The sequence below is a fragment of the Etheostoma cragini genome, chromosome 5 (genome assembly GCF_013103735.1).
Source record: "Etheostoma cragini isolate CJK2018 chromosome 5, CSU_Ecrag_1.0, whole genome shotgun sequence".
Lineage (NCBI taxonomy): Eukaryota > Metazoa > Chordata > Actinopteri > Perciformes > Percidae > Etheostoma > Etheostoma cragini.
In genome coordinates, this window is record NC_048411.1 from 25,126,943 (window position 1) to 25,152,260 (window position 25,318).

General features: G+C 38.7%; 1 protein-coding gene across 2 annotated transcripts in view; it reads left to right on the forward strand.

Annotated features, from left to right (window-relative positions):
• The window catches only part of adamts3 (ADAM metallopeptidase with thrombospondin type 1 motif, 3), a 125,104-nt gene that overhangs the window by 43,981 nt on the left and 55,805 nt on the right, over positions 1 to 25,318 (forward strand). Inside the window, exons 5-6 of one of the 2 annotated variants that reach the window (XM_034871436.1) lie at positions 12,128 to 12,321; positions 23,010 to 23,093. In XM_034871436.1, coding sequence (XP_034727327.1) covers positions 12,128 to 12,321; positions 23,010 to 23,093 — 278 coding nt within the window. The remainder of the gene's footprint in view (positions 1 to 12,127; positions 12,322 to 23,009; positions 23,094 to 25,318) is intronic. The other variant, XM_034871437.1, reaches the window with a different exon arrangement.

Sequence of the window (25,318 nt, forward strand, 5' to 3'; positions counted from 1 at the left end):
TTTTGGGCAGGGAGAGACTGGAAACAGTTTGTCACTTGACCTTTCAACGATGACATTGGGTTGTTTGTTCTTTGAGAGAAAGAGAGAGAAAAAAACGGATGCAGGTCACCAAAATATATTGAACTCCCTGAAAGGAAATACAGTGAGCATTTCTTCCAAAAAGGCAGTTCGCACCCCACCATGAATGAAGCCTAAGTTTGGCTGCATGTTGTAACTGACCGACCCCAACAAGGCCTACCGTTGTCTGCTTCCTCTCTCTCTCTCTCTCTCTCTCTCTCTCACTCTCTCTCTCTCTCTCTCTCTCTCTCTCTCTCTCTCCTCACATACAAACACACTCCACACAAGTCTGCACAACAACAGATAAGCAAATTTGCAACAGAGAGCCTATTTATGGTGTAAATAGGTTTAAAGAATATTTCAACGTTTGTGATTTCTTTTAAAAAGTGAGATTAGAAGATTCATATCACTTATGTTTGTGCAAGTACAAATCCTGAGTCAGGTCGTGATAAGCTGTGCATAAAGACTGAAAGCAGAGGCAAACCGAAAGCTTGGCTCTGTGTCTTGGATCTAGTAAACTCGTCTTAAGTTCATTATTTAACATGTTGTATCGTGTTTGTTTAACCTGTACAAGAACACAAATGTCAAAACAACAATTTGTGATGTGCTTCTTAACAAACAACAAATATAAAGTACTTCTGTCTCAGGCTGGAATGTGCGTTTCTAGAGGCTGTGTGTGAGTACAGGTTTAATTTCTGAGGGCAATAGGTTTTTTTAGACTCTCCTCCAAACACAAACATCATCAGAAGAGCTCAATTACTTTCACGTCCAGGGAACCTTGGGGTGCTCTTAAAGCTGAAAGGACAGCTCCCAAAATGATATATTAGGCCTTCTCCTCAAAATTCTATGGCCAACAAACCATTAAACCGATACAGCACTTGGACATTTTTCTATCAGAGCTATAAATTGTATTAGTAGTGGTTACTCTATTTCTTTAAATTGATCAACCCAAGCCCTTTTCTTTTACTGGGATAATAAATGAGGATATTTGCAGTTAATAATGTCAACTTGGACCTTCTGTATGTTTGACCATTGGTTGTATCAGCTATGGCAACATTGTTCTCGCCTCAAGATATTTTTGAGAATAAGTGCGTAAGCAAAAGTAAAATTAAAATCATATACTGATATAATGGTAAAGACAAAAGGACTTTAGTAAAGAAAGGAGAGTAAATGTAATTTGTTTCTTTCTTCTTTGTAGTTAATCCATAGTAATGTGATATACATTGATCTATGCTGATGGTACTGAAGTATTGCTCGATCGACTGGATATGGAAAAACGCTGTGAACCCGAGAGCCTGTTTACACACCATCTCGCCCTTTTCACAGTTCACACAAATTACAGAAGCTTCAGAAACACCATTAACATTTTTCCCTAGATGAGCAAAACATGAAATGCCTAGCTGACAAAAATGAAAGGTTTTCCTACACAATGTTCTGAAGAAGTATCAAAAGACCTCTGCATCACTAAAAACACTACTAAGATGAATGAGCTGACTGAGCTTCAGAGCTGCAGGCATGTTCAGTGAAGGGTCTTTTAATTTGAAAGATATATCAACATCAGAGATGACTCTCAGTATGACATGATAAAGCTGATGTAAATTTCAGTTCAGTGCTTAGAAAACTCACTGCATGCTGGAATGGATGAGCAGTCCTTAATGTGATATTTTTTCTTTGGTAAAAGGTTTCTCTACTTTTACGTGTGCTACTTCTCTGCTGTGACAAGCAGCATTTTATTTTTCAGCTCTCAGGCATGCAAAATTATTCCTTTTAGAAGCAAGTACATTTGAAAATTTTCAGATACCAGTTTTGCCTGTTTTACTCCAGTGTGTCAAATTATTCTAGTGTTATCAGTTTTGACTGCTGACCATCAACTGCTGTAGATTTTCTCACACTAAAATGTAAGATTTTCCTACCAAAGTGGCTTAACTCCAAGTTTTTTGTTTCAGCAAGTTAATAGAGCAGCACTGGGAGATGGCTTTGACTTGGCGACAACCGTTGAATTTGCAGTTAACTCCACCAGCAGGTGGTTGGATTGCAATTTAATGAGGTGGAAATGTATTCTAATAACATCTTATTTGTATTTTACATCCTTAAGCATTCTGGCTAGATATACAAACATAAGTTCATGTGTTCTGTCTGGTTTTATTGTTTTTTTAGGTATACTGTTAATATAAAAAGTCTGATTAGAGCAGTGTTTCCAAATAATCTTCTCTTGGAAAGAAACTGCTTCGTGACTCAAGTATGTTGAATATCTAACAATATGTTGTGTCTAAATACAAATATCAAATTAATTTGCCATTTACAGACAGTATGATTAATGTGGGTAAAAGCATCTCTAACAAGCTTTTTAATGAACATTTCTATTATAAAGGATCCTTTATTTTTGCAACGAAAGACTCTTGAGTTTATTTTCTGAAGCAGAGCAGCCAAGACTTAGAAATCATTAGTAGTGCCTTAATATAAGACCCAGTGGGAGCTGGAGTGTTAGCTTCAATTTTATGCTTAAAACTCCCCAGGAGCCTGTTAATGGTGTTTCTGAAGCTTCAGGCGTGCCTCAGAGAATGCACATACACACAAACACAGCTTTTCAAATTGCCACCACACTTTAACACAGAACCATAAACCTGCGTAGCATCTTTCCACCATTTGAAATGCCTAGCCAAGCATCTTTTCTCCTGTTGCGGTGCACTGCTGGTAATTAGGCCGCTGCTGTTGCTGCTGTCACCGCTCATTCTCAGCTCAATTGGGATGGAGGAAAAAAAAAGTCTAAACAACATTGCCTCAGTCATAAGATCCAGTGTAATTATTCTAGGTTTTATGTGCAGTAGTAAGTCAAAAATTCCCTTACATGACAAGAAGTGAATTGCCAAGACTAAATCAGCTGCAGCTTCAGAACACCCTGGCACTAGAACCACCACACTGGTAGAATGTTAAAGATAGAAATTATGGTCATTTTGTTTCTAGTCAATGTTAAGGTGGCATTTTTTGATTTTGTGCAAGTGATTTCAGGCCATTGTTCAGCGACCTGTATTTCTATGACAACCATAACCAGCCCCCAACAAAACAAAATTGCTCAGCGACAGCATAACAAACCGTATTCAAATGAGATGTCAACCAGCAAAGATTTGTGGCATTAATATCATTGGTCACACATTGATCTCTTCATACGGATTAAATAGAAAAGATAGAGACATGAATCAGACCATTTGATGTTTCATGTAAAGAAATTCCAGTGTTAAAGCTGATCAAGCAGACGTTAATGGAGAGTGCTTTTCCTGGATAGTGTGTTTGAGTTGAGTTAATGATTGTTATTTAACTTGAAAGGGCCTGAAAATGTAATCTAAGGTTGTACATCTCAGATTTTAAGTCGAGGAGGACAAAGAACTCGCAATTCACTTGTTTATTTTGCTAACATCACAATGGAAATATGCTTACGTGTTTTGATGGTCTTTCCAGGCAAAAAGATGGCTAAAGGTTACAACCAGGATTAACACTGAGACATGTGTGACATTTAATCTTTATCTCTCAAGCATTTCAACAAGTAGTATGATCTAGCTAGACTTTGAAATATCTGAAATAAATGAAATAATCAATTAGTCAAACCACAGAAAAATTACTTGCAACTATTTTGATAATTCTTCAATCAATGAAGTTATTCTAGCTGCTTACTTGTTAAGATTCCCAATTTACATTTGTTTAATGTGATAATAAACAGATTGTTATTCATATTTTGGACTGTTGGTTGGACAAAACAAGCAATTTGATGACACCACCTTGGGGTTAAAGGTTAATCATGAAGAGCAGTTCTCACTAATTATCAACTAATCAAGAAAGCAATAAAAATGAAAGCAAATCGTACACTGAAATTTTCAAAACGTTAATGTTTTTAACAAAAAACCTCAACTTTAAACCATGAGAGATTGACATGTGTGTTTACATTAGACATAAGTGTGCATCGAAGGGCAAGACGAGCTGGGGGCTGTTGCACAAAAGTAGAATCAAGTAATCCATGATAACTGAAAAAGGGCAGCTTAATTTATAGTGTGATCTGCACATCGCGGCTTAATTGGATGCACATTTGCCGAGCCAGTATGAAAAGGTGAAGCTATGTCAAGCCGTGTGTAAATAGCTGGGACAAGTGCATGTTCGCGGCTTTCTTAAATACGGTATAGATCAGAGATTTACTGATGCAGGAATTTTTATTTTATTTTAATGCAGGCTGAAAACAATAAGGTAAACCCACTGCTGAGGGAGCAGAAAAGGCTCCAGGTTTAATAGATCCTGGCTGTTAGCCTGGTTGGGACCAGGCTAGCTGTAGAGAATAAATCTCCATGGTAACTTAGGTGCCTCTGCTTTTGTGCAACCAATTCTATCTTAAATTCATCCAGCATAGAATATTTTGGCTTAATCCTTTATCCTGGGTTTGTGCAATAGCCCCCTACTCTGTTCTGAGCCAGCTGCAGTTTTCCTAGATCCTTCTTTGCAGCACCTGACCATATCATTGGGCAATAGTCTAGATGTGATAAAACTGGAGTCTGCAGGATTTGTTTGTTCTAGTGTGAAGTTGGAAAAGCAGAGCTCCTTATTACTGATACTGTATGTTCCTCCCCATCTTTACAACAAGAGAATCTATATGCATTGTCCGAAACAGTTTACAGTCTAAAATAACGCCAACAAGTTTTGTTTCCTCTACTTGCTCAACAGATACATTGTTCAGCATCAGTTTCAGCTGGGATCTAGAGCTCAAAGAGGGATTTGTACCAGCAACAATGCTTTTAGTCTGTGATCAATAGGTTATTGCTTATGACCCATTCTAGTGCTTTCTGCAAGTCTTTGTTGAGGGTTGCAGTGATTTCATTAAATCTAGGTGCATACATTTTGTCACATCCCGTAGTGTCAAGGGGTATCAAGATGCAAACAGGATATTTATTTAGAATCAGGCAAAACAGAACAACAGAGCTTACAAACGGAAAAATGGGCCGATGGGTGCTGTGGAATACAACAAAATCCTTCAAAATGAATAATATTACTACAACTTTCAGAAACAAAAAGGATGAACCAAAATCCTTCCTAACTAAAGTACTTGGTAATACAAAAACACAATGCACTCAGCACCCCTGAACCTAGCCACTAATACAACACAAACCTATCAGATGCAAGAAGGATATCAGTTATTAAATCTCAACCCTGGCCCACTTCATCACACTCTCATACACTGAAGCAAACAAATCTGATCTGGCAGCTGGTCTGGGCTGCAATCAATCAGGATATTTAAGCCCTAGGCGGACTTCAATGGCACTCCTCTATTGGTCCGTCAGTGGTGGGATGCCTCATCAAACAGCATCCTTTTCTAGGAACTGGGCGGGACATGTTGTATCATCTGCACACATGGACACAGTTTTTTTTTTTTAAAGTAAGTTGAAGATCATTATTAAAACAGAAAAGAATAAAGGGCCAAGCAAACTTCCTTGGAAAATTCTACACTATGTTTTGCACCTGAAAGCTTCCATTAAATAAAAAATTGTTTACTGGATAGATAACTTTTCTATCCAGAACCAAAAAAGCAAAGCCATAACAAATTAGGTTTTTCTATAACAATTTGTGGTCAATTACATCAAAGGCAGCACTGAAGTCTATCAGTACTGCAATCTGTCTCTCTATTGGACATGTGTGATGGCATAATGGGAGGTTATTTAAAACAAGGTTCCACAACCTTTTGTTTGCCTTGAATTGTTTAATTGACAGTATTTATGCAGATCGGCCACTATTGAGGGGGGCTTTATCGCAACTGAAACAAACCCCTAATTTCCCCTACTTCTTTCAAAGAAACTCTCAAGCACCGAGAGTAAAAAGGAAAGAGGCGGCGCAGGCAGACTGTGCCAAGTTCAAAGTGTTTAGCACATAAACATGTTATTCAGTTTTTTCTTTTTTTTTTTTTTTACAAAATCTTATAATTTCCTATCACCCGCAAGGCAAGGCAAGGCAAGGCAAGGCAAGGCAGCTTTATTTGTATAGCACATTTCACCAACTGGGCAATTCAAAGTGATTACACAACAACAGTTAAACAGTTGAAAAACAAAACACCAGAATAAAAGTTAAAGTGCAGTATAAGAAATTAAATATTACAGAAATGAACAGCCATTTAAAAAAAGGCAACATCAAAAAGAAAGGTCTTCAGCCTTGATTTAAAGAACTGAGGATAGCAGCAGATCTGCAGTTTTCTGGAAGTTAGTTCCTGATATGAGGAGCATAGAAAATGAACGCTGCTTCCCCCTGTTTAGTTCTGACTCTGGGGACAGAAAGCAGACATTTCCCAGATTCACCAGTCCAATCAACCTTTCACCTTTTCTACAATGTAGTCCATTTTTTACCCCAGACATGCAAGTCTGCATCAGATTGTGTGCTTTTTAATTAATTGTCATTTGTTGCTGTCATTTATCTATGTGGCCTGAGCCACTTGACATGTCATCAGATGTTTTGATGAGGTGTTTTGTGTCGTGTTTCATTTGCTGAACTGATTTTAGATTGCCTACTTTGATCAGCCGCGGTCGGAGCAATGCTCTAATTTGCTCTTCTGGGAGCCATGATGCCACCTTTTTCCCACTTTAAGCCTGTTTTCAGTGTTCTGCTCACAGAGGAAGCCATTGTGATATGGAGCTGTGTGGCTTGCACCCGCTAATGTTGCAGTATACAGTAGGTGAATGTGTTAACTCCTCCTGCAAACGCAGTTTGAGTTCACAGTACAAGTCTGATAGTCTTTCACACGTTCATAATGGAGAGCAGATGAATTCAGATTTTTAAGCTTCATAAGCTTATCAGGCTCAAACTGCAGTTTTAAGTGTCCTTTTATTACTGGGTCTCATTCAGATCCCGAGTCATTAAAAATAATGTCTTTTAGTATAGTTTCAACTGCGAAGCTTCTCCTCAATAAGGACTGTGATAACACTAACACAACAACTGCTGAAAGAAAATGTGTTTGTCCCACCTAATTGTACCCCTTACTAGTTTTGCCACGAGAGAAAAATTACAGTACATTTAGCAAACGGAGTATATGTCATGCAGATTCCCCATTTTCAGTTTAAATGTGCTCTTCTGTATCATCTCAGTTCATACTGTAAGCCAATCCTCTAGCCCCACTACACAGCAGAAACATGAAAGGATTACAACCCATATTTTAATGCAAAGATGCTGCTTATTGTTGCTGTGATACACTGGATACATGTTGGGCATTGTTTTATAACTGAAGATCCTTTTTTCTGTCAGATGTATTAACTAATTAAATTATATGTATGGCCGGGTAGGCTCAGTTGCTAGAGCAGGCACACATACAGTATACGTGGAGATTTATGCCTTGACGCAGATGTCAAGGGTTAGAGTTTGACCAGGGACGATTTGCTGCATGTCTCCATGATTTTCTTATGATTATATAAATAAATAGATTTCCATCCTCAGAGAAGAGGCTTTGCCATGAATGTTAATGCATATAAGTCTAAACAACCAAATGCAAATTTTCTCCTCATTTTTCTTCCACCCAGGTTAATTCTGACACTATATCTTTGTCCTTTTTCCTAATGGGGTTGCAGGAGTGTGAGTGTCTGTGAACGGTAGTGTATATATATTAATGGCATCAGAGCAGACACAGTAGATTTCCACTCTGTGCTGATGGTGAGTTGCTTGTTGCCTACCTCTAAGCCATTTTTAGTCTGCTGTGGCTCTGGATGGCCTCGTTGCCACCTTGCTGCACGCTGCCACGTGTGGGCAGGCGCTGGCTTGGGGCCTCTCCCGTCTCCTGGGCTGCTGTTGCTCCTGCCACGGCATGGTGGGACTCCCCTGGGACTGGGCTGTGGGCTTGGGGTGGGGTGAGGCATGGGGAGGAGGAGGGAGTGAGGGCTTGACGCTCACTGAAGCACACTAGCGGTCTTAAGAAGCACTGCTGAGGGGAAGTCCTGTGCGTTTGAAGTAGGGACCTCAGAAAGCCTGTTTACTCGCGAGGGGGAGTTGGGGAGCTGGCCCGCTGCACAAGAATGCCTGTGTCATGACGGGAGCGGCAGAGAGGAGGAATGCACTCCACAATCGCAACACTGTAGGAGCCGGGCCACAGCTGAGGCGGCAGCCATTTCTTCCTATTTATTTTAGCTCCCTCTCCACTCAATCACTGGCCCTGTCTGCGGCCCTAAGCATCCCTGGAAAATAGAAAAATGGTCCGCTCTTTTTATTTATGGCTCAAGATTTCCAAGTATTTGCCAGCGCAATATCTTCCCCTAATGTGGATGAAATATAGAAAAAATATACACACTATATTTTGTTGTTGTTGCTTTAATCATATATTTATTAAGGGGAAGTTCACAGAGCACTAAATAGCGCTGTCTTATTTTTCTTCAGGTACAGACATTCATACTAGTGACATTTCTGGGGGGTCCTAGTTCAGTCTTGCCCAAGAAACTGTGCTGTGATGCCTAAAATATCTTCTTACAAGAATGCTGCATTGTGGGGCATTACCATTACATAAGGTTAAATGGTCATAGATAGATGAATATATTATCTTCATCTGATTCATGTGATATTAACTGAATTGGAAGTTCATTGCAGTACTAAGCGTATACACGTCCATCATGTTTAGCTAAACTGGAAGATTTGTTTTGATTCACCCCCCCTGCCAAATTTTCTAACACGGCAGGATGCAAGCTCACTCAAGTCTTTAATAAACAAGTTACTTGTGAGTCCATGTGGCCTTTGTTTACCATCCCTGGTTTGTTTGTAAATGGACTGCGTAAACCTACATGAACCCAATTTTTAGTTCAAGGCCTGTAATGTCTCGCTGGCAAACTAAAAGCAGAGGTTTGACACTACCAAATAAAAGATTACCTCCCTTGCCATCTATCTATCTATCTATCTATCTATCTATCTATCTATCTATCTATCTATCTATCTATCTATCTATCTATCTATCTATCTATCTATCTATCTATCTATCTATCTATCTATCTATCTATCTATCTATCTATCTATCTATCTATCTATCTTCGTCCACTTATCCGGTATAGGGTCGTGGGGGGTGCAGCTCCAGCAGGGGACCCCAAACTTCCCTTTCCAAAGCCACATTAACCAGCTCCGACGGGGGGATCCTGAGGCGTTCCCAGGCCAGGTTGGAGATAAAATCCCTCCACCTAGTCCTGGGTCCTCCCAGCTGGACGTGCCTGGAACACCTCCCTCGGCAGGCGCCTACGAGGCATCCTTACCTGATGCCCGAGCCACCTTAACTGGCTCCTTACAATGCGAAGGAGCAGCTCTACTCCGAGCTGTGCTTCTCACCCTATCTCAAAGGGAGACTCCAGCCACCCTCCTGAAGAAACCCATTTCGGCCGCTCTCACCCTGGATCTCGTTCTTTCGGTCATGACCCATCCTTCATAATCATAGGTGAGGGTAGGAACAAACACTGACCGGTAGATCGAGAGCTTTGCAATATTTGCAATTTGCAATAAATTCAATGTAATACCGCACCCGCTGCTCCAATTCTCCAACCAATCTCCCGCTCCATGGTCCCCTCACTCGCGAACAAGACCCCGATGTATTTAAACTCCTTCACTTGTCGTAAGGACTCATACCCTACCTGTAGAAGGCACTCCGTAGGTTTCCTGCTGAGAACCATGGCCTCAGATTTAGAGGTTGGAACCATACTGCTGGATAGGGGTTGGACCTCCCTTGCCTTCAGTTTATATTCAGTTTGAGCATCAGAATGAAGATTCTGGTCTTAAACAAATACAAAAGGACCCCAGGGGGCCCACAGCCAGCAAGTCTGCAATATGATTTACTTGAAAAGAGCTTGCAACTCTTCAAGTGGGGACCATTTGCGCCAAGTTGTGCAATACAAAACATAGATAATTGTGTTGTCTATTATATTTGGGCTTTAGCAGAGAGGGGGGGAAGGACTGAGACGTTGTCGATGTACTCATATTTTGGCTAAGTCCTGGGTCTATGCAATCCTACCTACAGCACCTTTTAATGAGATTTTAAAGTTAATTCAGTTGTTTGACACATTACATACACCACTTTCCTTTTTTAGTGTACAGAAAAAACTAAGAATGAAAATTGAGGTCATTTACTTTGCTGATGGAAATATAACTGAGGTTCAAATTGCCGTGTTTCTGTCAAAAGAGTTTCAGAGTTTGTTAAACTGCGGATTATAAAAATAAGTAAAATGTGCTTGAGTGATGTTGTAATAATAAAGAAACTCTCAGAAAAAATGTTCTATCTTGAGAACACACAACAAGGTTCAGACTTTTCATTTCAAATTGAGAGGATGTCAAATGACATTAAAATAAAATAAAAAAAAAATGCAAATTTCCACTGCAGTTGAGACAAAACAAAGGAGAAGCGGAAGGCGTAATCACCTCCTTAGTGTTTTAATGCAGCTCCAGCTAAAAAAAGTATTCTCTGATGATTTCTTCATATGCTAAGAGTTTCAGTTTCAGTTTTCAACCTTTTAACTGTGGCTACTTTTTTGACCAACCAAGCTGCTTTTACCTTCAAAGAATCTGCAGGAACTATAGTGGAAAATTAAATCCTACGTGTAAAGAAATGGGTTATCTTTGGTCACTTGATCAGGATTACTGAGGGAACCAGTATATCAAATCAGCAGTGAGTAAATGTGCTGTGTATATATAGCGCTTTTCCAGTCTAACAACTGCTCAAAGCGCTTTTACATCTACAGGAAACATTCACCATTCACACACATTCATACACTGTGGCCGGGGCTGCCGTACAAGGTGCCACATGCTCATCAGATAAACATTCACACACATTCACACTCCGATGCGCAGCAACTCGGGGTTCAGTGTCTTGCCCAAGGACACTTCGACAATGACTGCAGGGGCGGGGATCGAACCATCAACCTTCCGATTGGCAGGCAACCGCTCTACCACTGAGCCACAGCCGCCCCTAAACCTGAGTGACAGGTTTGACAGTGACGGCCTCAGCCTTCAGAGTGTAAAGCTAAGTAGTATTAGGGCTTGGTTTAGAACTGGTGTGCCTTGCCATCAAAAAGGAAAGTATTAGCATTTTTTCATGGTTTGATTCAGAACCAGCTGTTCAAGGATACAGGATATCTTTATTACCCACAGGGGAAGTTAATTCTGATTTTCATGTTATGTAACCACAAATAATCTGTAGATTGTAAAAATGCCTAATAATAACTATATATTACCAATTAGTCATGGTTGGATTAGTAATAACAGTTCAGTAGCTACAGTATCACATCTCTATACTACAGTGTTTTAGAAAGACTTGCAGCCCGAGGCTTCATTAACAGCCACCAGTGAACACACAGTATGAGTCATGTCAGAAAGTGTTTGTGTGTGTTTGTTTGTTTGTGTGTGTGTGTGTGTGTTTGTGTGTATTTATTTACGCCCCTGGCACAATTTTGGTGTCGTGACTGGTATAATCCCATCATAAAATGGTTCATCAGGCTTGAATGTGAATGCAAAAAATACATAAATACAAAATACATTCAAAATGTTACAAATGTAAGATGACTTTTTCAAGTTTATGGCTGCAATCATGTATAAAGAGCAATTGGAAATTGGAATCAATTTATGTAAAAAATAATAGAATAAAATGACTATGAAAAATATTTATTTCAAAAACTAAATAAAATAGAATCTAAAACCAGGGCATGTTGTATGATCGTATTTATGTAGTGTATTAATTTAATCTCAAATGCTAAATTTACTTTCAAGCCTTTCTGTGTGTGTAAAATGTAAAACAACGAGGAATCACCATGATGAAACACATACTGTTGCCTGTTTTTATATATCTGAAGAAGACCCGAAGCTACAGGACACACCTGTTAATATTGATGCAACCCTCTGACAGCTTCATTAAATAAGTAATTGTAAATGAGTACAATATTGTACAGTAATCAAGGTGAGAATTTACTGAATCTTTTCAGAATAAAAGCCCAATAGCAACTCTTGTAGACAGAAAATAATGTGTTTTTCAGATAATTGCTTTCTGCTTTCCTTTTGTTTTTGCGTTAACCCTCCTTTCTCTTGTGTCTTCATCCCTGCACAGAACCAGAGCTGGATGTACCTGGGACCCTGGACACTGTAGCCCGGCAGGTCAATGAGACGGTCCTCCGCCGTCGTCGCAGAGATGCTGGACAAGACGACTACAACATTGAAATCCTGCTGGGAGTTGATGACTCAGTGGTTCGGTTTCACGGCAAAGAGCACGTGCAGAATTACCTCCTCACTCTTATGAATATCGTAAGTCCCTGACACTTGTTTAAATACCGTTTCAGTCTGATGCACTACGAAGCTGAGTTGTCTTTGTGATTGACATTTTAACAGGCACTGGTGGGTAACAAAAAAAATCTATCTTTTTTTTAAGAGTGCTGCACTGTGGGTCAATACCAATACATATGGTTGAGTGGTTACAGTATATAAAGCTGCAATTTTTACTACGCAAGGCTGTATTGATATAGAAGGAAAAAAACTTCTTAAATACTGTGGGAATCCAGAGCCACAATCCTCTCTCCACCTTCTGCCTGTCATCTGTTTCACTATCTAACATTTCTTTCTTCATTTCAATCATTCTCAGGATAATTACCCATATTCTAAGATAAGAGTATCTACCGGAGCCCTCATACTCTTTGGCGCTTTTGTCGTTAAACAACAATTATTTTTTAAGCATGCAAAACAATTCAGCTGCCATGAAAGTGCACCAGCACAGTAGCCATGCAATTACGTCATCATCATAACTAGGTTTCTTTCATATCCATGATCCGTCAACTCTCTCTTCTGATGTGTTTTCTTTTTTCTTTTTTTTTTACTTTTTAGCTGCATCTCTCATACTTTCCATTCAGCCATTTCTGAAACAGTCACATTCATTTGCCCGTAGACTCACATTTTCTTTTAGCCTCCTTACAGCAATAGTTTTGATAGTTTTACTGCATGGTTAAGCATAAAGATTATTAACATAAAACAATAACTAAATTACAGTTTTTTGTGTCCCCCCCATGTCTAGGAGAGCTCAGTCAGTATTAGTAAGCACTCAGAGTTCTGAGGCCAGAAAGGATACAAAGGAGTCTATACTACCCTATAATCTGCCACGATAGATACTGATTGTAACTGGTCATGATTTGAATATACTGTTTGAGCCTTCAGCGTTAACAAACGTCCTCTGATGTGGTTCACTGTTCCATACACAGATCTTGGATCATCATGGACAACAAACTGTGTGGGGAGTCTATAGTCGCCTACTTAAGATCAGCGGTGCAATCGTTCTGCGCTGGCTGATTTTTTTTTTCCAAGTGGGGGGAGCGGTTGGAGAGAGCTCAGAGAAAAAACATTACCCATGGCATGGCGCACCAGCACCGCTCAAAATTGTAGCTGAGCGCTGCTGAGTTCAAATTATTTCTAGATTGGCATCATGGGTGTTGACCTTTCAAAGTGCAAACAAAGCTAGAAGCAATGATGACATATATCTGCGCTGGACTTTGCCTCTGTGCCTGCAATATATTTGCGCTGTATCTTGGAGCTTTACTTTTAATCATGTGTAGATGGCTTAACGGTCCCATGGCATGAACATTTTACTTTATGAGTTTTTTTTTTACATTAACATGAATTGCCCCATCCTGTTCATGCAAACAAAGCAAAGCATGGCATTTGGTCAAGGCCACACCCCCACCCTCCACCTGTTCAAACTCAACGAGTGTGCCATTACATCCCAAGCAGGGGTAATCCCACCTTTTGTGTGCATCAGTTTCTGATGTTGCACTCCACCAGGGTCATTTAATCAAGATACCTGACCCTTGGGCATATGACAATTGATTCAGGCCATAATTTGCTTCGGGAGGCAGATTAGAATCACAGTGTTTAGTCATTACAGAAAAACCTTTCCAGTGATAAAGAAATTGGCCATATGTATGACCATTTGCTGGTTGCGTTGTGAGGCCTTTAATGAGACATTTTAACGCAGATGGAGAAGCAGGGAGGCGAGGTTATATAGTAGTTTGGCTCTAGTAATTCATGGAAAATTACTAGAAAAAGAACTAAAGTTTAATTACAGTAACAAAGAATAGTGTGACTAATCCTACATCTCCTCAGCAATATGTGGCAAGTTTTCTTCATCACATTGGATGTCTGCATCCTCTCTAAATACTAATGTATGTGGTGTTTCCATTTCTTTCACCCGCATTACTTTTTGAAAAACAGTAAGAAAGCAGTTTTACTATAGTAAAGGTAGTGTTTTTCATATATATATATTTTTTTTGTAGCTGTGTATCTAACCTTTTAGCTGGGCTTGTTGGTAACTTTGCTCTTTTACCTGTTTCTCTACAGTACAGTGTGTAATTGTTTGTAATTATGTGTAAAACAAACAAACATATATGTTCAATAACTAGTCTAAAACAAGACACCTGCTTAGGCTTTCAGCTAAAATCACAATCAGCAGTGTTTGATAGGCACCAGACTGAAATCTTTTTTGTTCTGTTGTGACAGCAGTGTGTTAGCATTCAAACAAAGTGCTGTAAATCCCCAGTTCTGTGGCTGGTTAACGCTATTGAATAAGCTTATGGAGTTTTGAAAACTGGGTTCAAGCAATGAAATTCAAACTAGAGTTTGGTCCACATGAACTGCTGCTGTGCAGACTGTAGTTAGAGTTTTGCACATGTCTCTCCAGTTGTTCCCACTGTGTGTGTGTGTGTGTGTGTGTGTGTGTGTGTGTGTGTGTGTGTGTGTCTTTGTGGGGAAAGTAACCTTCATGTCACACACCACTTTGCAGCAGCAGGAGGTTAACCGGCCAACCGGCTTTGACTCTGATACACTTTTTCCTGCTTCCAATGTTTCCTGATTGCTGGATAACATTTCTTTATATTGTTGATGACATGTTGTAGGGGAGAGGAATAAGACTTGAAACATGAAGCAGCGGGCCATTATAATCAAACAAATGAAGGTAATTGTTAACAAGCAGGCTATGAATCCAGCTTCTGTGTTGTTATGTGGAGCAGGAGATATATGAGCCAGCCAAGTACAGGATTTTGCTGCCATCGATTTAATCGGTGTGATATTTAGTGTTCTGCAGCTTTAGCCTTACTGTCTGAGGACTGTGTAGTTATCATGCGTTTCCTGGGATGGCATTGTCACAGAAACGTTTTTTAAAATCCCTTTAAATTGCTCTTGCAAGGATAATCCTTTCAAATGCAAATGTTTAGACACATTGATTCCATAATTGTGTTTGCACTCTTTCTTTGCAGTCCTTTACCTTATGTCTGGCATTGTGTTCTTGTGAGAAAACAGAACATTGGTTTTATTGATCAAAGCAATAACAGTATAAAAACCGCTGCAATTTTTGTAATTTTGACTCAGTATTTCAGAAGTTTGACTTTCTATATGACATAATTTTATTTACCATTTGTATTTATGGTGTTATTCCTTATTTTTTATCTATTCTTTTCTTTTCCTGGCATAAATGGTCTTCCATTGTTTAATAATAGCACCCTAAAGGTTGAGCCGTGGACCACAAACAACAACATCCCCGGTTTGTGTCCGACCTTCGTTACTTGTCGTTCCCCATCTCTTTCGCCCCTTGTTTCCTCTCTCCAATTGTCACTATAAACACGTTAATTAAACTTAAATGCATCTTAATTGAGCACTGGTCACTATCTGCTCTTTTATTTCTATACATGTATATGCATATAATGATTTACATACTGTACACATATGTATTGCTCTATCGCTCTTACCCTCTCTCTTGCCCTCTCTGGTTCTCTCACACTCAGTTAGATACACTCAGACCTGCAAAGTCTCCTCTTCCAATGCTCATCTTTCTATCCTCCCCCCTCTTTTCTTCTGTTCCATTATTCTAAATGGTAAAGAGCTACAGCATTTAAATGGCAGCCTTGATCCATATTTAACAGCAAGCCTGTCTCTTCTTCTCCTCCATTATAATTATTATTTTTTTTAATTTCCCTTTCTACCCTTCTAGTGTCCCTTTTTTCCTCTCCTGTCTGCTACTCTTCTGACCTATGTTTTTCCTTTCTTTCCTTCTCCTTTCTCTCCACTTCCTTTCTATCCTCTCCTCTTCTCTTCGGTCCTTGCCCCCCTTCTCTTTTCCGACTCCATCCATTTTTCCTACCTCCTTTTTTCCTTCTACTCTTCTATTTTCTCTTATTTCCTTTCATCTTGTGTAGTCTGAATTCCTCTTGGTCCCGCTTCTCATCTCTACATTTCGCTTTTTTTTCCTTTTTCATCTTTTGTTGTTTTCCCCTTACTTCTCTTCTCCCCTTCTTTCCCTTTCCGCCCTGTCCTCTCCTCTTCTTATTCCTCCTGTTTGCCTTCCTTCTCTTCTCCTAATCTTTCCTTTTGTTGTCATCTATTTTGTTTCTCTTCTCAGCTCATCTCCTCTTTTTCTCTTCTCCTCTTCACTCCTCTCCTTCTATCTTCTGTTCCCCTCTCATCTGTTGTCCTCATTGCCTCTTATTTCCACTTCTTCCTTTTAACTCTGTCCTCCCTCCTATCCTCATCCCTTCTGTCCTCCCTTCTTTTCTCGCCCTCTCTCCTTTTTATTTTTCCTTCTCTCTATTAGCTTTCCTTATCTCCTCTAATAGTGTGTCTGTGTCTGTGTTTGTGTCCGTGTCCGTGTGTGTACATTTTCATTACTGGCATATTATGTGATCAACAACATTGTAGTTTACTGGGGACTTATTGTAGACACACCCAAGTCCGAACACAAAGTATGAATATATATTTAGTACTGCTCCAGCTTTACCCCAAAACTGCTACACTAAATGAGATAATAATTAAGTTCCTTTTTTGATGTCACATCCTTCGTCTTAAATGAGACTCCATTGGCAAGCACAGGCGTTCTTGAGACAATTTGTCTTAATGATATCAGCGATCAGAGCTCTCAGTACACCCCTCAACATGCATGGCTGCTCACCACCTTCTCCAATTTTGTTAACTGGATGCTTCATTCGGTTCTGTGATGTAAACAAATTATGGAATTAGTGGATTGAGATCAACCACACTGTCAAATATTTGAGAATACGTTCATGTATAATTTAGATTTTCTTGGCTTGTTTTTATTACTTTTTTCTTGTCGTTTTTTGACCATTGTTGCACCATTTCTCTTTTTGTGTTATTTTTCATGTTAAATATTTTGGCTGCTGCTGAGGGATCTGTTTCAGTCTTTGGTGTACGCATAAAAAGACTGAAAAGAAAAAGAAAGAAAAAATTCTAGAAAAATTGCTAGCATCAGCTTTCTGTCTCAGACTGACAAACACCAAAAACAGCTTCATATTTGCTGCACATTTCTGATGAAAGCCTCATATGGAAGCTTTAACACGTTATTTTATTCACCATAAAACATTGAGAAGTTATGTGCTGCCTAATTGCTATCTTTAGAAATTACACCTCTAACCAACATCAGCATGCCAAGATAGTAAAGTGAGGCTTTTTTGTCAAGATGATGATATGCAATCAGAATCAGAAGAAAAAGATACAACATGTGTACACATCTGAGTTTAATTATGTGAAATTATCCAAAAACAAACTACACAGGATTGACGGCTCATAAAAATAAAGTAAAAAGAAATGGCAGAAACCACCCATGGCATCAACAGAAGCTTGGAACAGAGGTTCCACATTACTGAGCTTCACTAATGACTCCTTTTAATGGGACATGAAGTCATACATGACTTTGATGGACCTCTGTTGGTGACATTTGAGTAATGCAACGTTTACATTTAAATATAAATACACAGTTATCTGTTCATTACCTGTCTAATTCAATTTGACAGCTGTGTTACACATAACAGCTTCGTGCTTTATAATGTTGAGCTTTTGTATTTATGTGGTCCTTTTATTAAGGCTGCATTTTGTATTGTACTGCAATATACTGTATGGTATTAAAATGTGGTGTTCTCTATAATGGAGTCCAGTACAACAACACATCACATTACAGGCTCAAATATTACCATGTAGTTACATGGTGATCAACGCTTCTTCTATGACACAGTGTAAAGTCAACATTAGACGCATTACGTTTGTTGGATGGTTGTTGTATGGGTTTAATATTGTGAAAATAAAGGAAAAAATTTGCTTACTATGAAAAAGTGCCTACCCATGTGCAGTGATTCCTTCCGAGTGAACACAGTGAATCTGACTGCTGTTGATGTGAAAGAAATGCGTAAAGGTTTTGCTTATTCAGCTCTGTTTAGTTCCTGTGTTGATACAGCAAGGAGTGCTTCGGAACCGTCTACAAACTACAACACTGAAAAGAGATACAAACATACCTACCATATAAAAAAATAAGCATATGCTTACTTTTTAAAAGTAAGTGCTAGCAGGTCAGAAGTTATAAGTGAAGTAGTTTTGGAGACACTACCTTATTTAAATCATTAAATTGATAGCCTACATATTTTTGTTTTATCTCTTTTCTGTGTTGTAGTTTGTAGACGGACCCTAAGCTCTCTAACCGCCGTCTCAACACCGGAACTAAACACAGCTAAATTAGCACAACTTTCATGCCTTTTTTTCACAGCTAAAGCAGTCAGATTCACTGTGTTCACTCGGAAAGGAATCCCTTCACATGGGTAGGCACGTTTAAAGACATTTTGAACATGTTTAGAAGCTAAATACACATTTAAAACTTGCCCTGTTTAAGCCTCTTGGGTGCTAATGCTAGCAGGAGGATAATACAGGGCAGGCAGCACCGATTTTTTTCGTTTTTCTCTCTGCTGACAGCACTCAAAATTTACAAACTACAGAGCTACATGTTGGAATTGACCGTAATTCTCCTTTTTAGTGGAAAACCAAAAGGAAAAGCACCAAACCATGAAAGACAGCCCCATATCAAAATTACAGAAAAGCATGTGAATTGGGTGTCCATAAACTTTAATCCACCACCCAGTACAATAGGCTATTATCATATCCTTTCAGTAGAACATAGATAAGTTAGCCACACCTAGGACAACACAACCAAATCTCAAATCATACTGGCAGCAGTTAGAGTTGTGTTGTCTTTTTGACATGAAGAAGAATATATTCTTTTAGCTGCTTTCATGAGTTTAGCTATTTTCAGGGTTTAACCTGTTTCTCAAAGAAAATCTGTTTCTCTCCTGTTACTTTGGGACTGGAGGTTTGTCAGCTGATGCCTGTTTTGGAGCACATCAGTACTGACAGCCCTCATACAGTATGACAGACACACATGCACCCTCTCTGTTTCTTTGTCTGCAACGACTTGTTTCTGTGTGATTCCTGTGTGGAGCAGAAAATACAGCAAGAGTCAAACATCAATGCTGCCAGTTTGTCTGTGAGGAGACACTAAATGATATTAGAAAAATGTATTAGAACTTTATCTCATTATTCACTGTATGATACAGTACACTATGTGTAAGTAAAACACATTAGTGCACTGTTGCATTAATGTCTTAACACATTATTAGCAAGGATTAAACCGAAAATGAATGCATTCATTTTAGACATCCCTAAAAAAACAATCTAGATAACAAAAAAACAAAACATTTCAACATAAAGATCAACACTTGTGAGGACAACAGAAAAGTAATGTTGTTCTTTAACAGATAAAACACTAGACTAGTGACTTTTTAGAAGGATATTTCAGAGGAAGAAGCAATCAAATCAGTGGTATTGAATGGTGACCCTATCATTCCCTGCTTTCCTCTAAAAAGATTTTGTACCACAAAAGTATTGTGGTAATTTTGCACAAATATAAGAAACATAAGGCTAAACACATACAGCAAGAAGAATTAGTCCTGTAGTGTAAATGTGTGGGAAAAGCTGTTAAGAAGTTGCTGTGATTTTGATCTTGCTACAAACCTTTGCAAGCGGGCAGATCAGTGTGTGGGAGAAAGATAACATATGGTGTAATTTTAACTTGCGGTGCAGCTAACGTCGGGGGAGCGATCTGCCAGTACATGTGAGTTCAGGATGCGTTTATCTTCTTTTTAAAAAAGTGAAGCACCCATCTGTGGCAGATTCAGCCAGATTGTTGCTTATACTGTCAAAAAGCAGTTAGTAATGGAATCCGCTGGCCTTGGGGTAATACTGCAGTTGGCCGTTTGTTTTCCTGCTCCTCCAGCAACATCGGCCCCTAGGAAGTCGATAACATGCTCTGAGCATTCAGATTTTATGCTGCCTGAATTTTTTCGTCTACCTCCTCTGCCCTGTGTGAAGAACTATGAAATATTGTGCAACGAGGCAGATAAACTCAGTGAGAAATCATTGGCATAAGGAAAATGAGACGCACTGTGAAACCACCTGTCGCTTCAGTCCAAATGCTCCGGGTCGCTGCAGTCATTAAGTCTTCTGATTTACAGTGTCAGAGACCAGGACATGATGTGGACATGATTTGCTCACTGATTCGGTTGATTGGGAGTTACTGTATGCTCCATCAGTTAGTGGCAAAACAACAGGAATAATGACAAATCACACTGATCCAGTTATATGTCAGTTGTCAATAACACACATTTTGTCCTTGTGTACAGCTATCATGACAGGCTTAACATTGCTGCAGACTTTACAATAAAATGTAACATAATATAATTTTAGGGGGGAAAAATCTAAATTACAACAAAGGTCCTTTGCATTATGTGCATGTAAAACGTTTAGGTTGTATTTATTCAGTAGCAATTATAGAATGATTACAATTATTGTTCTTGTGTCTGTCAATCAAAAAGAGCGGTGACAATCTCATGCTTTATTAAAAGTGCAATAAGTGATTCTGCCCAACAACTCACATCTGCACTCGACTCACAACGGGTAGTGAGAGTCTCTCCTAAGTGCAAGTGTGAAGTGGTAGCCGTGAAAAAGGTCTCTTGCACTCCTTTATTTGTTTTCCATTTAGACATAGGGCTGCGCATTAACACCAGATTTTTTTTAATGCACACAGAAAACAGAGAGCTAGGTGACCGTGAGAAGATATTCACTGATTTTGACAAAATGTGTATTGGATTAACATAACTTACTATACCTTTTAAAGGAACAGTTTGCATTTTGCAAAATAAGCTTATTTGCCTTTTGGAAAGTTGGATCAATATAACACTTATGTCTGTGTATTCAGTATGTAGTTGAAGGCAATTAGCCTAGCTTAGCATAAAGCTGTGTAAAAAATCCAAATGTACGTCTACCAGTGATTCCAAGGCTCTCTTTACTATATTTTTTGTTTAACAAATACACAAACAGAAATGTTGAACTACAATTTGTGGCTATAGAGGGAGTTGTCAAATTACTTATCTTCTCATCCTTACTGTTGGAAAGAAAGCAAAAAATGTTTCCTAAAATGTTGATCACTCTATCTTCATAACAGATAGAGTAGGATTTCTCGGTGGCAGTTTCTAAACACAACATTTAATGTTGGCCCCGCCTTCCCGGCTCATTAAGGGTTACAGTGCTTGACAGCTAGTGAAAGCCAACCCCATATTCACTGTCTCTTTTGTTACTTTGTCCTCCATTTTCACAGCGTCCTCTTGAATGAGTGTTAATGTGTGTTTATTAAGTTTGTTCTCCCAGCAGAATCCTAATCACTCGTAACATATATTATATACCATAATTTCCAATTTTGGTGTTTTATTATAACACATTTGGATATTGACTGGCATGAATTATATACTGGGGTAAAGTGAAAAATGAGAGAAAATCGAAAGACAGGCTCATATACTCTGCATCTTCAGGTAGATACGTGAACATGCACATGGAGTCATTTAAACAGAAATCCATCAGTGTATTTACGATGTCCTAGATACCCACAGAGTGAGCAACGCTGATCTCTGAAAGGGAAATTTGATCCCTCTGGCTAATTAAAAACACACAACAGTTCCTTGGAAGATAATAGTGTTTTGAAAATGAGGTGCGAAACAAAAGCTCAGTTTACATTTTCCCTCAAATTTAAGGTGATGGGAAATGTTATTCTGGCTAATCTATGAGAGCCCTTCACTGGCCAGGCTTACTGACTAACCCAGTTCTCCTTATATTACTTCTCAGGCTGCAGGGATCTACAATGGTCTAAATATTAATAAAAGCTTCTTTTCTGCTCTTTCTCTTCCTCTATGCAACTGTGTTTTATTTTTACTTAAAAGGCACAATTATCTGTGAGGTTGCCTCACTCTCACAAAAACAATCCCTGTGAAAAATTTCTCCTCCTGTTGTCTCCTGTACTTAACCCTTAGTTTTTATAAATTCCAGACGTGTTATAATGGAAGAGATGTTGATAATCTAGTCAACATGCCTGGTCACTTTGCACTTTATTGTAGGTATTTGTAGTCATTCTGACGTTTTTTTTATTTTATTTTTTTATTATAAGATGTTATTGATGCTGGGCTTTGTAAACTGGGAAATGTCAATGTCAGTGAAAGTCAGTCACTAGTGACTATTGTTGGTCTTCAAGCCCGCTGGTATTCACATCATTCCCCATCTCATTCTGTATTGTGTGTCTATGTTTTTATCTTTTGTATGCCCTGCTGTAGAACCGATTGACAAGGGAATAAGAGACTAAATAAAGATGAAGGCTGTGCATCTGCACACACACTCACACACACACTGTCACACACACACACACACACACACACAAACTCGTTTCAAACCAAAAGTTAAATGCTAAGTAAGACTTATTTTTTTCATTTTGAGGGTATGGCGACTGGCATTTGTAAGGAACAAGAATTTAATGATAGGACGCTCCCACTCGCTGCATTCACTGACTCCTTCAAAAAGATTCAAATACTGGTTGCACAGGTCTGTGATTACAGTCATTTGTGCAGTGATTTGTAAATAATGGTTTGTTTCTCTCGCTCACTTCCTCTGATGAGTTGAAAATAGAAGCCCAGAATGATCAAGATAGAGGGTGTAAAGTGCCAATGGCGCAGATGCCTTAAAACAATTCTAATTGCTTGAGCTATTGACCTTTGATTGACTATGCATGTCCACCCGCTTCTCAGGTGAATGAGATTTACCACGACGAGTCCCTGGAAGTCCACATCAACGTGGTCCTGGTGAGGATGATCATGCTGGGATATGCCAAGGTGAGTGTCACAGGCCACCTCTGTTGATTGGATTTGTTTCTGGAAAGCAATAGAAAAAAATAAAGATATTGATAGAAACAATAATTTCCTATAGAACCAGAAAAAGGAATAGACTGATGCCAAGGCTTAGTTTTTACCTATCCTATCCCATAATCTCCCATGGGCCAGTTCTTCAAAACATTTAATCTGGATCAAAATTTTCCGGATTTGGAAATCCCATTTTTTGCTATTCAGGATCAGGTTATCCGTCTTACTTTTATATTAACAAAAGTCCAATAGTTAAAAAAATAAAGAATGTTTAAGGTTCTTCTTCATCTGAGGAGGAGCGACCAGACATTATATTTGACGGGCTCATCTCTGTTGATTGGTTCTTTGAAATTAATATACGGTGATGAATGACAGAAAAATTGAATATTTCATTTTTGTTTGTTATCAAAATCTGTTTTGGGGATTGTTTAATGGGGACAATGTTATTTTTACTTTACCATACTGATTAGCTTAATTGGTAGCCTATGTCTACTTTATCACGGTTAAACAAGTCAAGTGCAAAATATAAATAAAAGTATATACACTAAATGATACAAGTGTGTATTATTTGACAATTTTTAAAGTTTTACTACATGGACTTCCTGGAATCCACCTCGAAATCCTACCCCTTGTTGGGATCAGGATAATCCTGTTTTTTTTATTAAATTGATTCAAATCCTACTGACAAGTTTTGAACAACACAAACTGAAGGGTTTCATCCAGATTTAAACTAGGATTGGATTTCATGATCTAATCTGATCTCAGATTCCTTCTTTCTCTTTTGAACATTTTCAAGATTTGATCCAATCCGATAACCAAAATCTGATCACTTTACCTTTGATAAACAGGCCCAATAGAATCACCCTGAAATCGTACAAGACTAAATAAAAACAAATACTGCTGGTGTTTGGCTTTTAATTTTGTTGTGTCCCCCAGAGTGGCCCAGTGTCATGGCAGTTGTCGCTGGCACGTGGCGTTTCATTTCCCTGTTGTCGCGTCCTCCAAAGACCGCAGATTGTGTCCCGGAGGCCGTTGTTGTCCCCCAGGGCAAACTGCTACAGCCCAGTCTCATGACAGTTCATGAAATGGTGGTGACCACCACAAAATAAACAAGAACATTGTGTCCCTGTTGATGAATTGATAGATCAAAATAACGTGACCATTTCACGAACTGCAATGAGACCGGGTTGCAATATAAGCAGACATCTCTTACTCAACAAATCTCCTACTTTATAAAAAGCAGGTAATCTTGCTCCTTATGACCTCATAAGGGGCCAGATTCCAGATCGGCCCATCTGAGCTTTCTTTTTTTTTTAAAGGCAGAGCAGGTAACCAGGGCTTGGTTTACACCTATCACCATTTCTAGTCTCTGGGGGACCATATGCAGGCTGGGGGAACACATATTAATGTTAAAAACCTCAAAGGGAAATTTTCATGCCAAGGGACTTTTAATATAATCTATATGTGGCTTAAAACATAATCTATAATCACTCCCAAAAATCATATTGTTTAATGTACTCAAGTTAATTTGTATATCCATATTGGCCCTGATACCACCATATTGTTTGCAACAATATGCTTTTTGCCATTATTATAAATTGGAACCATTTTAGCCATTTTCTTTTAATCATGAAATGTACCAGTTTCAAAAGATTTGTTGCATTTATAAGTAAATGTTTCGAGAACATAATCCATTACTTCTTTCATGAGTGACATATCAATATAATTATCATCCAAAGCTTTAGTCTTTCTGACCAGTTCTAATACATCACACTCACAAACTCCCACAAGAAACATTGAGTTACTGTTGTTGAAAGCAAAACTCAAATTGGTATCTCCATCTTTAGGAAGGTTAATTTCTTTTGCCATATTAGGCCCTACATTAACAATATTTTATTAATAATATTTTTGTATTTTAACGACTGATCATAATATTCTTTTTATTGCAATTTCATAACAGATGTCGGTCTGGTTTTTTAATTTATCCTCCATTTCTTTAGTTTGATGTTTATGTGAAAAATGTAAATACAGTACATATATATTTGTGTGTGTGTGTGTGTGTGTGTGTGTGTGTATATATATATATATATATATATATATATATATATATATATTCACCCTACACATATACACTCACCGGCCACTTTATTAGGTACCCCATGCTAGTAACGGGTTGGACCCCCTTTTGCCTTCAGAAC